At 41.3% G+C, this 16,416-nt stretch overlaps 2 protein-coding genes across 2 annotated transcripts; one reads left to right on the top strand and one right to left on the bottom strand.

Annotated features, from left to right (window-relative positions):
* The first annotated feature begins 745 nt into the window (after positions 1-745).
* Positions 746-6,936, top strand: fsd2 (fibronectin type III and SPRY domain containing 2). The gene is made up of 13 exons (XM_088296762.1): positions 746-1,001; positions 1,130-1,279; positions 2,047-2,142; positions 2,270-2,503; positions 2,636-2,658; positions 2,743-2,864; positions 3,489-3,653; positions 3,720-3,854; positions 4,701-4,857; positions 4,976-5,109; positions 5,210-5,342; positions 5,703-5,879; positions 6,191-6,936. Exons 2-13 carry the CDS (start codon positions 1,139-1,141, stop codon positions 6,447-6,449), a joined length of 1,776 nt encoding a protein of 591 aa, XP_088152888.1. The 5' UTR covers positions 746-1,001; positions 1,130-1,138; the 3' UTR covers positions 6,450-6,936.
* Positions 6,485-16,164, bottom strand: LOC148337612 (KH homology domain-containing protein 4-like). The gene is made up of 14 exons (XM_088296764.1): positions 16,010-16,164; positions 13,448-13,712; positions 13,243-13,362; positions 13,076-13,152; positions 12,208-12,260; positions 11,906-12,096; positions 11,461-11,669; positions 11,148-11,208; positions 10,858-10,915; positions 10,224-10,459; positions 9,123-9,227; positions 8,823-8,908; positions 8,624-8,742; positions 6,485-7,382 (listed from the first exon to the last, which is right to left on the bottom strand). Exons 1-14 carry the CDS (start codon positions 16,036-16,038, stop codon positions 7,252-7,254), a joined length of 1,740 nt encoding a protein of 579 aa, XP_088152890.1. The 5' UTR covers positions 16,039-16,164; the 3' UTR covers positions 6,485-7,251.
* Between the last annotated feature and the right edge of the window lie 252 nt (positions 16,165-16,416).

The raw sequence follows: 16,416 nt of genomic DNA, 5'->3' as shown, positions 1-16,416 counted from the left end.
TGAACATATTTATTATTGCTGCTACTACTACTACGCCAATGTTACCAAAACAGCAGTTCACCCTACACATACATAGCGGAAGCTGACCACTTTGAGCAGCAATTGTAGTTGTAAAGACCAAAGGGTAACTTGTGTTAAAATGTGTGAGGTCTGTATTAAGTCGATATTAAAATATTTATGCCATTTTTCCTTTTACTTACGTGTGTTTTCATTATTTTGGTTGACTGTATTTCAAAATTATTTTTGACAGATGCAACAGTCTATATGAATTGAAGTGTCAACTTTACTGAATTTTATATTTACCAGTGTGTGAAATCAAGGAAAACTGAAGTAATGGTGGGATACTTGAAACTGTGCGTATTATTCTTTCGAGACAGTATTTTCAAGAGGGAGCTTTTAGCATTCCCGTGAACTGTCTGATTCCACCACATTTCGAGCCCAGGGAATCTCAAAACAGTGAAATAACATCAATGATAAATCATACATACAACATGGGAAAAAAATCCATATAATTATAGTAATAAAAGTAGCTTTAAACTAAGAAAAAACATTTTCAATTTTCGAGGGGGTTTCCGGACCCATTTCACCTCGGAAAACGAGGGATTACTGTAATCAATTATAAGTACATTGTATAAATGAGATTTTAGAAATTACGAGGGTCATTGAAGGCACCATACCCTCTGGCATTCGCGATCAGTTTGGAGTCACAAGTCTGGGGAAATCCCAAGACAGCGAGAAAATGAAACTGAACTTGACACATTCAATATTACTCGCGTCTCCCTTTTGTTGAAAATGTACATTTTATTTAGTAAACAACGTAGACAGCGTTGGCTTCTATTCTCATAATGTTTGAAATGTTTTTGACATTTGATCAGTGTGTGTGTGCGTGTGCATGCCTCATCTATTTCTGTCACAACTTCTGCGTGTGTTGCTACTCTGCTCAGAGTTGGTTTGTCATACACGTTGGCCTGCAATGGTTGCGCAAAAGCTGATTGTTTGCGGTAAATATCCAGATTCGATGAGTTTTTAATTCAGTTTGCATGCATGGCCTTACTGTGATCGTTTTGTCCAGATATTCTTATTGAGCATTTATAAGCTTTTCACTCAATATTACAATCTCCTCCCACAGACATTCCTCATGGATCTGTATGAGATTCGGGGAGCTCGATTGGATGTCATTGCAGAAGAAGCTAAACTGCAGGACTTGAACAGAGACATGTCCAGTCCTTTGAAGAAGTCCCGTGAACATGATGACATGTTTACCAATACTCATATAGAGGTAGGAAATTGTTTTCTACCTGTTAAGTTTAATGTGAGAGGGAAAATATTATCAGTAAAATACAAGCGTTTAGTCTACTGTACGGAAGAGGATGAGGGCCATGAATGAGGAAAAAAAAAAGATTGGAAGGATTCTGACTTTAAAGTCAGAATTCTGAGATTAAAGTCAGAATCCTTCCAATCTTTTTTTTTTCTCATTCATGGCCCTCATCCTCTTCCGTACTACTGAACTTTTTTACTAACAGGCAACGTTCTAGCCAGATTTTTTTTTTATCACTGGGGTGCTGCAGGGTGACACAATACCTCAGTGAAGGATGGCCAGGGATTGCTTGGATGCCTCATTGTTCATCATACCAACCACAGACAGGGTTTCATGATATAAATTACATACATATCCAGAACAATGCCTATTACACACATAATCAACCAGGAACAAATCGAAGTAAAGCATAATTTGGTTGAAACATTTGTGCAAGAGTAACAGGGGTCTAAAATACGTCACCCATGTGGAAACGGCAGAAAAATCAGAGAGAAAAGAATTTCTCAGTAGCGATGGGCATGACAGTTGCTTTAAGTGAAATGAATCATTAGAACCAAGTCAGCAAAACGAATTGTTCTAAAGATCCCTTCACCAAATCGCAACGCTGTCGCGATTCATTGAATTGTCAAGTCATTTTCTTCCGCTGACAACACTTTTAAATGGCCATAAAATTTGAAATCAATTCCTAAAATGAAGCGGCCATTTTAAGTTTGTGCAAACCTTTGCAGAGTGACATCGACAGCACCAGGAGTCAGTTGCAAGAGAAGGTGGCTGAGATGGAGAACTTTGCAGGACACCTCGAAGAAATTTTTCTCACTGTCGAGGTAAAAACGAATGTGCGCGTCTTGGTTCTTGAGGTGTGCAAGTCGTAAAGAGTGGCCAGGGGGGTACCGATGATTTTTTTCCGCAATCCTGACTGTAAGTTTCAAAATCAACCATGTGTACACGCAGGAGAATTTCGGCCGACGTGAGCAACACTTGGAGCATCATTACACCGACGTTCTTCAGACAATCTCGCAGCGTTACGACGAGCGCGCGACTAGATTGGAAGAGGAAAAGAAGAGGAAGCTGGAGGCGCTTTATGCTCAGCTGCTGGCTTGCGGGCACGCGCTGGACGCCTCCAAGGAGCTCATCGAGGAGGCCAAGGAGGTTTACCGCAGTCAGGACAACAGACTTTTTCTTAAGGTATTCATCCACCCGTCTTTAAATCCATCTAGACATCCCGGAATCGAGCAACTCGTCTTTTTATCTATCCGTCCAAATCTATCGACTTGTCATTCATCACGTATTAAATCCTCTCCATCTGTTTGGTGACAGTCAGTCGTTCCCACCATGAAACGGTAAGCACGTCACGGTCCGCTGCAAATATCTTGTCAGGAGCAGTCGGATTCGTATTTATGAATCAGTTTTTTTTATTTCATCAGAATTGAGGAGTTCGCCAAAGAGGAGATGGACCTCACGCTGGCAACAAGTCTTGAGTTTGAAACGCCTCTCGCTGACCTGTCGGATGTAAAAAGCATGATGGACTCCATCAACATTGTTCCAGGTTCCCATTTCCACTCTGGTCTTGAAATTGACTGAAAACTTTCAGGGGGGCGGGGTTCCGATCAGAGTTTTATGTCGCAGATTATCCAATGCGTGAGATTGGTCAATACCGATCGCGGGTTACGCACGAACGATTCTCATATTTAGTTATATGCGAGGGACAAACATGTTTCAGAAAATGCATCACAGTTCTTCATCAATGCATACAACCACAAAAAGTAACATATTGTTGATGTTAATCTCGAAATCTTTGCTCATAAAGCACACTTTGTTTATATACCAAACACTAACACAACACAGACACACACTGTAAATCCAAGTTATCGGTAAAATGAATAAACACCAGTCTAAAATATCAATAATAATACCGATAGAGGAATAACTCAAATGTGGACGTCATGTGACTCGTTAGTGTTACTAGGTCTCGGGTATTACTCACTTGTTGCATCTCTGTGATCATTTTGAGGAGACAGAAAATGTACGCTCTTTTGAATGCTACAAAATGGACAATACTTGACATGGCTAGTATTTCGCTAAAAATGCGAGCGTCATTCTTATTCCCGTGCCGTGCTGTATATAACGATGCAACAATGGCTGCCAAGTAACGACTACAGGATGTCCACAGCGCCATCCGCCCCAGTGATCAACCCTCAAACGGCCAACTCGGCCAGCCAGACGTCTCTGCGTGTGTGCTGGAGTCTGTTCTCCGACGACACCGTGGAGTTCTATGAGCTCTTTTACAGACTCGTGCTCCAGGACGCGCCCCTGGACAGCGCCAATGGCCCACATGGTACGTCGGCATCCCAACATCATCTGCCATCGAGGCACTTTTTTTTTTCCCCCTCTCCCCTTTTAGTAAGCAAGTCAAAAGTGAAAGAGACCCACTGCACGGTGAAAGAGCTTCGGCCTGGCGCTCAGTACGAGTTCTGGGTGACGGCCACCAACACAACCGGCATCAGTCCGCCCAGCGAGAAGGCCTTATACATGACAGGTAATAAACGATTCGTTAGGCAGATGACCGATATTCCAAGCCGAGATTCATTTGTTGAAAAAAAAAAAAAAAAAAACGATTAAAATGGTGTCAGAATTTGGAAAAATAAAAACTCCAAAACTTGACTTTGTTTAAATGCCTTTAAGCACATGTTTACCCCTCCCCAAAAAAATAACAGTGATTTAAGTTGTATTTTAAATTTAAATTTTTTTATTAATCTTAGAGAATAGGTTTTAAAAGTCTAGCAGAAAAGATCCCAGGAAAACAAACATCTCTTGAAAGTTCACTCCGGCAAATAGTTTTCTTTTAGTTGTGAGTTGTGGTAGACTGACATTATTAACATTTTGGTAATGGTGGTTTCAGAGGTGAAAAAGCAAACAGGCAGCTGACTGCTGATTGGCTGCTACCCACTGCACCAGGAACCAATCAGATGATGCTGTGGGTGGGCCAATCTGCTTCTGCAAGCAAGGCCACCAGCACAGCAGAGAGAGAGAAAAATGGGCTGCAGTGAGCCAAAATAAACCAGCTTTTTTTTTTTATTGGTCTTGAAAGTAAAAAAAAAAAGGCTGATGCAGAGAATTGGCAAAATGTCACATCGACCCCGAGAATCAGCCTGGCCAATAACTAATATTAGTCAGTGGTGAGGAATAATGAAGCGCAACTATTTAATTTTTGCGCCCAAGTCGATTTTTGAGATGTCTGCACTTGACATGTTATTTTTCTGACTTTTTACTTCAACCCCATACATTTGAAATTAGCTATCTACTGAAAATGGGAATTTTTTTTTTCAGCCTCACATGATTGATATTGTTGGGCACAAAGTTTACTCATCTGTCCTCTGTCCAGTTCCGTCCCCCCCAGTGATCAAGCAGAGGCAGTGTTGCAGCTGTGCGCAGGCTGCGCTCATACGCTGGGGGTCGGGAAACCCGGACCCCGTTGACTCCTATACTGTGGAACTGACTGAGCTGAACGGGCCTGAGGGCAAGGAGAAAGCGCTCACTGAGTAAGCAAATTGTTTTCTTCTTGCTGGAGGGGGCGGGGCGTAACAGAAAATAATTGCAAAGCGCTGTCATACTACGAGGTGGCTATACTGAAAACGTCTGACCGATTCTAATTGCCAGGTCTGTCGTAGCCGTTCCCACATGTCAATGTCTGATTCAGCTTCAAGGAGGTCACAATTACCTCATCTCGGTGCGAGCGGTCAATATCGGTGGGCCCAGTGACAGGAGTGAGGAAATAAGCATTACCACCTGTGGTGAGAAGCAAACCAGAGTAGCATCTTCCCGATTTGTTTTCTGTTCAAGCTGCTGCCCAACTAAACACCATCTGAGAATGTTTTGTTCTCGTGTCGGCAGGCACTTTTTTCTACCTCCTCGAGGACACTGCTCATCCATGCCTGTCCATCTCGGAGGATGGTTTCACTATTTTCTACGGAGATGACGAGCTGCCAATCAGCGCTATGGCCTTAGATGAGAACAACTTCACCAGGTAATTCAGAGAACGCAATTACGGGAAAAATTGCGGGTGAATGTTGAAGCACGGACGCTAACGTGAATACGGCAGAATTCATTGAAATGTTGAAAACGTAGATGGGGAGACTTCAAATTGGATCAGTCAAGAAATGTGGAGGGGCGAGATAAATATGTTGATGCTGTTGTTAAAATGTGTGAATTATGAAATATTTCCAAGATGTCCTGAATTTGTTTTTTGTTGCAATGGTTTGAATTAGTGAAAATTAGCAAAATGATTAAAAACAATGAAATAAAATGTTTTGGTCCAGAATGCTCTTGAGCATAACCTGAGGATTTCTCATGGACCTTTTCAGTCAATATTCTCAACGTGTATCAGGTGTGTAGCGGTCCTTGGGGATCTGATCCCAGTTCGAGCGAGACATTACTGGGAAGTCGAGGTGGATGACAGGACAGAGTTCAGGATTGGAGTGGCATACGAGGACACTGAGAGGAATTCCTACCTGGGGGGCAACAACACTTCCTGGTGTATGAGACACATCCTCACTACTTCAAGGTATCCGACTTCCAGCTCATTCAGCGATTACACTCCATGTTCTGGTCAAAAAACAACTCAAATGACATCTGGAATGTTTGCGTATTTATTTAAGATCTAGGTTCACATCCTGGGACATTTTGTGCTCACTAGTAAGATGATTACTGATAATCAGTTAAGATTTTCCATAAAGTGTAGTGAAGTATTAGATAAAACCCCCTTTTTACCAGATTAAAAAAAAAAAGAATTCAACTATGGTGAACCAACTTAATTACATAATTCAGTGATGTTTAAGACGGCAAATGAATAATCTCATTTTCTTTTTTTTCCAGGCACAAGTTTGAGTTTCTGCACAACGGTCAGAGCCCTGACCTCAGGATCACAGTGAACCCAGTCCGAATAGGGTTGGCTTTGGACTATGACAGGGACACTCTGTCCTTCTTTAATGTAGATTTGGAACAACACCTGTACACCTTCCAGTGTCAATTTCAGCATTATGTGCAGCCTTGCTTTGGCCTGGACAGCCCAGGAGCTCTGACCATCCACAACGGCATAGAGGCTCCGAAATATGCATTCATAGGGCAGCCTTAATCTCATTGACATAAATGAGTCAGATCAAATAAGTGTCCATTTTAAGCGTTTTTATTAGAGTATTCCATGGGAACAGACATCCATTTTCTGAGAGAAGAAAAAGCTCTAACATGGATATGCCATCTCTAGGTGATCCGTATGCAATTCAGAACAAATAAATGGGGCTGCTTTGTGGTTAACAAAAATAAAAACGCGCAATAAATCTATGGTCATTTGAACATCTGTATGCACATACTGTATTTAAAAAACAAGAAGAAGAAGAAAAAAAAAAAAGAAAAATCCACCCAAAGCACACTCGCTAGCAGGGGATGCAATTTGATTTCTTGGTACTCCGGTTTGAACATGTTCAATTTCTATATGACCATTATTATGTCATCAAGTGACTTAAGTTCATATTGAATAAAATAAATGTGTTCAAGAAGTAGTCGGTTGGATAGCTTTGACATTCTTCAGCCATTTGAAAATCCACGAGTAATTGACAGCCCTCTCGAAAAAAGATTTGGATTCGTTTATAGATGGCAGCTTTGGCCTGAACACAGAAACAGCAAATATGTGAGCGTTCAGCTAATAGCAGAGAATAGATTCCCACAAAACTCCGCAAATAGTTTAATTCACCAGTAGCTTGTTATGCGGGGGAAAACTGCCCGTTCGTTTTGGCATTACCTGCCTAGATAAGCACTGAAAATATAACGAGGCTCCCTTTCAAATAGAAACTGAAGAAACGCTGTCTCAAATCAGTGCATCAGTGTGAAAGTGGATTTTTCTTTTTGGGGGTTGAGAGGGCGGGGATTCTCTGAAGGGGTCATGAGTTACTGCTCTTACTACTACGTGTCCTCTCCTCTTCTTCGTCAGAAGAATCTCCGCCATAGGGCACCAGTCCTGATGCATCCGTCACCACCTTGGGCTTCTTCGCGCACACATCTCCAACGAGACCTGTTGGGGCACACCATAAGAGGCAAACAGAAGGGAGGGGGCAGGGGGGTGAGAGAGAGAGAGAGAGAGGTACGGGAAACCCATGGAAGAGCCCCATGTTAGCGGTGGTTGACAATTGGTTTGATCCCCAGTCAGAAAGGTCCGGACATCCATGTCAAGCAGGTCCGTGGACATATGGAGAGAGAGAGAGAAAGAGAGAGAGAGAACAAGGGAAAGACAAAAAGACATATAGAAGAAGACAATGTTAGTGGCTTCCAGCAATGGAGAGAATCTCACACTCCTCGTCCATTCCTCCACAGGGGGGTGGAGATGTCGTAACATTGAACAGACACTCTCGCAACAGACCAATTCATCAAGAAGTCACACGTTCTGCTGGGTAGCAAAAGCATTCGGAAGCAAACGCTGCTTGCCATGTAGCCAAATTGAGAGCACGGCATCAAAAAAAAAAAATATCTATATATATTTCATAAAATAAATAACATTTTTAAAAAGTTGTATTGTAACTAGGGCTGTCAAAATTAAAGCGTTAACCCAAGATAATTTTTTTTTTAATTTTCATGCGATTAAATAATTTAACTCAGTATTATTGACTTAAATAAATTAATTTACGTGTTTTGCAAAGTCAAATTCAAACACTGTACCATATTAGCTGCACATCATCTCAAAACAAAAGACCCACTGGGCCATGCAAACCAACACTTGCTGGAGTGTGGTGCTTTTGGACAAATGTTTACGTTTTGAGGATTGATTCAAAGAAAAATTCCGGTAAATCTATTCAAACTGTCTTTGATTTAAAATACACTTCATATTTGGTGAGTTTACATTAATTATAAGATGTTATTCAAGGAAATGCCTTTTACAAGTGTCACCAAAAAATTATAGTAGAAAAAAAGTGATTGCAATTACAGAATGTTTTGCAATTAGTCCTAAAAAATGTAATCGCTAGACAGCACAAATTGTATATTGAATAAATTGAATATTGCAATATCAATAGTAATTTAATTAACTTTAAATTAAATTACACCCACACTTATTTTTTTTATATAACGATCATTAAAGTCATTTAGCCAGTTTTCTCAATCGCGCCGCCTTGCTCAAATGACATTTTAAGATTTTACTGGTGGTGCCACTGGAGAAAGCTCAGGTGTTTGCCACCAGAGTACGTGCAACATCCTTGTGAAAAGGTCCATAATGAGACACGTTTCATCTCTCAGAACTGGAGCAAAGAAACAGGTGCGTACCCGAAGATGCGACACTGGCAGGCGGACGGTCTGGATCTTGCGTCAACATATCACTCGTTCGCTTCAGTGGGGCAGAGGTGAGAGCGACAAAGGGAGGCGGTGGCGGGGGCATGAGGATCCTAAAGGGTCCAATCAAAAATATTCTTTAGGACCAAAAAGGTCATTAGGTGTAAACGTGGAGAACTCAAAACGGACAAACCTCTCTACAGATTTGTCTTCAACGACAGGGGGAGGAAATGTGGACTCTTGAAGAGCAGGCGAGGTCTCCTGAGAGCATCTGGCAGGCTGAACAAAAGCCCAAAATGTTAATAAAGGTCTTTACTTTGTCCAAAGAAGATTTTTTTTCACCTAACAAAAAAAATTATGATGTGAACCTTAGCGCTGGTTCCTCAACCCCGATCTCCAGTATGTAAGGTTTATTAAGTCTTTTTAATAAAGTCTCGGCAACGTGAATCATATCACATTCCGAGCGAGTGCTTACGTGACTTTTTCATCTAACCTTTTCTTCCACAGTGCCTTCATTGAACTGCTGATTGGAACTTGCCGCGTCCAGCGGAGTGTGTAAAGATCCTACTGGGTCCGCTGTATTGCTGCTACCAACACCCTTTAACACAACACAAGCCGTACATTTACTTGATTCTTACAAAGCATTTGGCAAGAAGAACTGACACATACCTCAAAACATGCGACAGGAGATTACTAGTCTTGGCATTTCAAAATACAGATCATAAATAATGAGAGCTAATGACAAACAGCAGCATCAGATTTTGCTGTCTATGTATGTACAGTGCGTTAAGAACCTCCAAAAATGACTAATTAGGCAAGGCTTAGTGATAGACTCATTAACGGCCGGGCTGATTATCGGGGTACATATTTGGCATTTTGCCGATTATCTGCATCTTTTTTTTTTTTTTTTAACTCTCGCGGCCGATAAAATAAATGCCAGTTTATTTTGGCACGCTTCAGGACACTTTTCTCTCTCTTTGGTGTGCTGGTGGCCCCGCCTGCAGAAGCCCATTGGCCCACCCACAGCACCATCTGATTGGTTTCTTGTCCAAAGGGTAGCAGCCAGTCAGCCGTAAGCTGCCTGTTTGCTTTTTCACCACAAGTCACACAGACTGCAGGAGAGGTTGTGCGAGCAGAGGTAAAGTGACAGACTTTGACCAAATTGGAATGTCAGTCTACTACAACTCACAACTAATAGAAAACTATTTGCTGTGGTAAACTAAAGAGATATTTTATTTCAGTGAACTATAATACATGCAGTTGAGCCTGGGAGTTGTCTATTTTCTAAGATAAAAAAAGCTTAAATATGTTTTAAATCATTAAAGTTATTTAATAAACGTGTGTCATAAGGCATTTAAATTAAGTCAAGTTTTGGAGTTTTAAGTTTTCAAAATTTTGACACCATTTTACCCCTTTTTTCAACAAATAAATATCGGCTTCAAATATCGGTTATCAGCGTCCATGACCAATAATAATCGGTATCGGCCCTGAAAAAAAAAAGCATATCGGTCTATAGCTATCAAGGATTATGCAAAATTCATATTAGACCAAAAAAACCGGGGCGAACAACAGTTTGAATCTTTGTGATTATTACCTCCACAAGATACGGATTTGGATTCCGTGGACACACCGGATACTGAACCATTGCCTGAGAAGATGGAGGGGTTGTCGACATGTTAGAATGACTTGGGGGACCATTTGCATTACTCCAATAACCACCGGCTCCCGGGTACGCTGAATAGCCTCCAGCATACCCATTGGCAGGGTAGTGATACCAGGAAGACTGGCTAGAGTAATTGCTATTAGCTGGAAATCCATGAGCTGCGTATGCTGAAAGGAAAGTATAGAATGTGGTGTTAACGGCGTCGGGCACATACATCAGCAACAGGCTACGGTTAGATCACTCACTAAAAGACAGGATGTGGGAAGTGTGCTAGTGATGGCTAAATGAAGCTTCAAATCTGCTTTATGAACCAGTTGCAGTATTTTTGGACACCTGTAGATGGCACTCTCTGTTCAACATTGGGCTGAAAGCACAATTAATTGCCATTTTTTAAAACCCTTTATTTAAACCAACAGTGCCGTCTATAGGATTCAAAAATACAAAAGCCGGTTCATGAAGCAAATTTGAAGCTTCATTTTCCTCATCACTGAGTGAAGCTAAGCTAAGATAACGTCGAATTTTTTTGTCCCAATCAGTCAAAAAAAAAAAATGAAAGGAAACTCACGTTGAGTTGAGGTGGTGGCCGTGTACGACGACTTTAAGCGAGTGTGCTCAGCTCTCACCTAAACAAAAGCAAATGAACAATAAAATATTGCACAAAAGCAAGAGTTGAGCGTTGAAATGCATTGTGGGTAGGTGCAGAGCACTCAGGACCAATCTCTTGAGATCAGGCGGTTCACACTACCGCTGCTACTCTTGGAGGTGGGTATCAGTGAGAACTATATGCTTCGATAGCTTCACCTTCTTAAACCTCCGTACAACTCTCATTCAGTTTCATGCAAGCGGTCAACTTACAGTTTCTAACAAACTCTCTGCGAGTCGCTTGGCTGCCTCCAGTCCAGCTGCGTTTGGGTGGCTGGAAGGTAAATGACATTGTTAGAGATGACATCAGGCCAAAAAAGGGACATGGACTTGTTGAATTAAAAACCAACACAATTGATTTCGTTTTCATCAGCAAAATGCATATTCCTAATTTGACTCATCTGATTTCACTACATTTTACAGTATTAAAAAATAAAATAGTGGTGCCAACTTGTATTGTTTTTGGTTCTATTTTGAAATGCACCGACCATTTAAAGGTTTTAAGGCCCAAAAAAAAGATTATTACCTGATGTAGACGTAAAGCGGTTCAAAGGACTCCCGTTTGGACGCCTGTTCAATGTAGCCGGAACCTTTGCCCCTGAGGAAGACTCGAGCACCCGTTTCTGTCTGGATGTGACCCAAGTATGTTCCTCCGGGACCTTCGACCTTTTCATTGACGTTGAATGATGGCACAGACTGTTCCAGGCCCACAAAGATTTTTGTGTGAACAAAGTTCTACAAAGGAAAATGTCATTTTTAAAGACACATTTCGGCTCGGCACAAGAAGACATGTCAGCAGATGCAGTAACCCGTGGCTTTCGTCTTTCGACCAAGGATCTTCTCTCTGCTATTTCATTTGGGAGGTGGGTATCGGTGAAGGCAACATGGTCTTCGCTTGCCTCACTTTCTTTACCTCCATACTTAAAAAGATCTGACATCGCGCTACAAAGTCACGGCTCGATCGTGCCTACCCCCGGATGCGGAGCTGCCGGCCGATGTCCCTGATTCTGCGTTGAGCTGCTGTTGGGTGTTTGGATGACGGGCCGAGGGGGCTGAGGGTACAGTGTGAGCGGGGGAATTATGGGCATTGGTTGACCTCCCGAAGCAGCAGAGGCTCTCATCATATCCTCAGCGATGATTTCTTTGATTCTCGCCACGGCTTCTACGTTGGCAGAAAAGTTGCTATCGACGATGGGTTGCTCCAAACTTTGCGATATTTATTCTTTAAAATGAATGCACGGTGGTAAAGTATTGGTGGGTAGATGCCACTTACTATTGACCTGCTCCTGTGTCTTTGCCTGGACATGCAAATACAAAGGTCTTTGTCTAAAAGGAGACAAATTAGACAGGTCATGGACAACACGGAAGTTCTGCACCTTTCTGATTATTTGACATGAATGAACAAAAGCATTTTGTGCTTGGGAGGTTGTCTGCGGTGACAGCGCAAGCCTACTTCCTGCATGACGCTATTGCGATAGATGTCCTGAATAATAAATAATATGACATACCGTCTTGAGTTTTGGGGAAACAGATAAAACATTATCCTATCTTTAAGCTACAGAAAAGAGCAATCATAATTAGTTATGAAACTGACTTGAAAATGTGTGCTTCAGTTATTTCTTTTAAAAGAATGTTCAAATTCAAAATCAGTGTACAAAAATGTTCTATTTTGTTGGTTTAACAAAGGTGTTAAAAAAAAGTTTTGATTCAAAGTCTTCTGTGTGAAATGATCATTTTCATGTTAGTGTGTTGGGGCCCAAAGTCGCGCCATCATTTTTAAACATGTCAGCAACGTACAAGGTACAAGCTGCAAAATTTGATCAACGTTGACCGCACTATCATCTTCATTGTCTTTATTATTTCTTTGTACATACCTTAAAGAATTCAAGCTGTAAGCTAATGATGGTCGCCATAAGAGCAGCTGCTTGCTGGTACGATATGCCGCGATTTTGATATGATCCGAGGAGTCAATTAATTGTGACTCCAGTTGGTGATTCGTTGAGTAGCAAAAGAATCATTTTTGCGACTCGCCAACGAATCGCAGTGGTTGTTACTACTTTGCGACTCTGGTTTTGATGAAATGCGCTCTATAAATAAAGTTGTATTGGATTGTACAAAGGTTTGTGCGTTTGATACCATACCCTCCAGTTTTTTCCCTTTCAACGTCAGACATGAAATGTCCTCTGGTTGATACAACTGCCCCACTACATAGTCGAATCTGAAATGGAGAATCCAGAAACGTATTAGCAAAAGTGACGCTCCCCTTAAAAGCATTTTAAATCATCTTCCACAACTTCAGTTCGCATACCTCCTCTTGGGTTTTGCCTTTTGTGAGAAGGTCTCTGCAGTTTAGCGGCACGTCATTTATGTCAACTTCCGTGACAACCAGCTCTTCTGTGGGAGGCTGCACGGGCACACTCACGGGCATCTGGACGAAGAAAAACATATCCACACATTCGTGAGCGCACAAAACCAAGACCTGATTTTTTTTTTGCAGATAAACAAGTACCAACCTTGGTCAACAATGGTGGGGGAGTCAAAAGTTTTCCTTTTGCCATCAACATGGCGTTTATTTTAGCAGCCATGGCGGCGGCCATTTCGACACCTCCCTGAGGTTCTGTTTTTTCTACTACAGTCGTTACGCTTTCTTTTTGCTCTCTGAGAGGAGGTGAACCGCTTGAACTCGACGTGTCGACAACCCCTGAAACACGATGGGCTACATTCCCATTGTCGCCCTGATTCGATTGGGCTGGTTGATCCCATCGGCTGGTTAGAAACCTGAAACAAATGAAGCATTAGCAAAAAAAAACAAAAACAAAAAACACGGTTGTTCAAGTACCAAAATCTACATACATAAAAGCACACTAGAATCAGTGTTAGAACTTTGATAAAAACACAGATGATTTATAGGTCCAATTCAAAGTATGCAAGGAAAAACCCGCTTATCCGGGATAGGATGAAATAATAAAAAGAAATATATCCCCCATACCTTCCCATTTCGAATAGCTGATTTCGCAGGCCATTCATCGGGGTTCCCACTCTTTTTTTTTTAATGGCTTTCTAGGACTTTCATCCGCTACAGACAGTACCACGTACATTTTGCACCTTATGTTTGTACATTTAACCCGATGGCTTCAAAGTGACCAAATACGAGGGGTGAAATGAATCCCGGAGGAAAGTGAGTACCCCGTTTTTTTTTAAAACACCACGAGGCCAGTTCAGTTACTTCCTGCTCATTAATAAGGTGGTGGAGGCGTGCCAGCACCATGTGCTGCTCTTGCGCTTTCATTTGCAACCTTGGCAAAAACAAGCCAAAGGCATACAGAAAAGCTCACTAATTATATTAATAAAAATAATAATCATGATGATGATGATTTTGACCTATGCCAGGTGCGCAGTTGCACGCAGTTGAGCGACCGCATGCAAAAACTCATCCAGAAGCATAAGGAGGAGCAGGAAATTAACAAATGCACGCTGTCCAAAATTTCGTGTGCAATTCCCGGATCACAGAAGTGGGCTTGGCAACCAAACCTTGAAGGAACGTAACTAAAAAAACATTTGAGCTAGGAGGCTCAAACTTCGGGTTTTTTCATTTAACACCATAAGGTACAAATAGAATAAAAATCTGGAATATTTAAGATGTGTGTGACTTGAAATGGAATGAGCCCTAACCCAGGGGCGCAAGACTAACTAAAAAAGGCATTAAAAGTCGGAGCTCTGCTCATATGCAGTATTCTAATACAGCTGAATTTCAAAGGAAGTAATTTGGACGCCTCGCATTCAAGCAGCAGCAAAACAAACTACTTCCAGGACTATGGGCGACAGTCGCCGGGATGTTTAAAAAAAAAAAAAATCAGTATGGCGCATGTTCGTGTGACCTGCTACGAGAGCGCAGGGCACAAGAGCCCTTTAAAAACCGCAGCTTTGAAGATCTCGAAATCGCGTTGTCTTGGATCGTGATTTCGGTCCCCAAATGATAAAGATAAAGATGTCCTTTATTAGTCCCACAATGGGGAAATTTGAAATTTTGATCAATTTGATAAATCATTCAGCCCTAGCACACATCAAGAAAACACTCAAAGAGTTGAGCTCTAGTAGTTGGCAGTGGTACATCAGTACTTACTGCATCTGGAAATGGAATGATAAAGAGTTATTATGGATAACAGGAGACATTTAAGTGACATAAATATTCCCAAAATCAATATAAGGATAGACATAATTTGAAGTTCTTCAATGTTAAATATTACCGTAGAATATCATCATACAATGTTTTGCAGATGTATGAAGAAATTTAAAACATAAACATGAGCTGCTGTTTGCAAAAATGGACCATCCATAATTGTTCTGTGAAGCAAGAATATTTTGAAGCATTTGGTCAAATTATTAATTAAAAAAAAAATAAAAATAATTTTCCCAGCCGATATTGCCCACCCGTAGTAAAACTTTACAAAATGTTAAAAAGTGCAGTTTGTTTGGTTTTGTGTGTGTGCGCGCGCACATATACATATATATATATATATATATATATATATGTGTGTGTGTGTATACACACACACACACACACACACACACACATATATATATATATATATATATATTTAACGTTTTGCAGATTTTTAAGGACGCGTGGGAACTTTGATTCATGGGTGGAAATGTTTTCGGCGCTTAGACCTCACGGCATTGGGGCTATTCAAACTATTTCATACATGTTTTGAGGGTGCAAAAATAACTGCGTGAAGTCTTAAAACTTAAAGAAGTAACTTACTTTGCGACTATTTTGAGTCTCAAAGGTAAGCAACAGTAATAAAGTCGGCACATGCAGCCCAAACGGACGTAAAACCTGGCTAGAAAACTATTCTCGGGTTTGTAACTCACGCTTTAAAATTTTGCAATTAAAAAAAAAATCAATCAATCATAATTTAGGCAATACTACATTATGTCTATATCGAGATTTCCTCAAAAAGCTAACAGGCCACGATAACTAGTTAGCTCGCCCACGCGTCGAAACCACTACAATAAAAGTGTGCTCACGCGGTTAATATTCAACTTCCATAGAGAGGATAAAAGATACATACGGCGTTTGTCCGGCCATTCCTGAAGCCATAGCACCACTATGTAAACCAGCATGAGAATTAAAAGAGTTTGCAACGACGCTGGATGACTACGACAGGCATCTCAACGCGCTCAGTTGCCGGCGACTAGTTGTGACGCACTTCCGGTGACATCGGCGTCGCGCGTGTGAGCTACCGGAAGTGAGAGCGGTTGTGTTTCATCATTACGCAATCTTCTCGGATAAACCTCAAAGTTTATTTACAAACACGCTGGCTGTGTTTGGAATCATCACTATATCCACTATCTATTGTAGTAGTGCCTGATCTAGTGAGTTCGCCATTTTGTCGAGCTCCTCAAATGTGTAGAGCCTATAAATTCCTCGCCACTTTGACCTCTGTGTCACAATATGTATTTTGAAAAGTTGTCAACC

Source organism: Idiotropiscis lumnitzeri, chromosome 5, assembly GCF_059441095.1.
Source record: "Idiotropiscis lumnitzeri isolate Australia: NSW breed Sydney's pygmy pipehorse chromosome 5, RoL_Ilum_1.0, whole genome shotgun sequence".
Lineage (NCBI taxonomy): Eukaryota > Metazoa > Chordata > Actinopteri > Syngnathiformes > Syngnathidae > Idiotropiscis > Idiotropiscis lumnitzeri.
The sequence above is the reverse complement of the archived record's forward strand: the minus strand, read 5'-3'. Positions and strand labels throughout refer to the sequence as shown.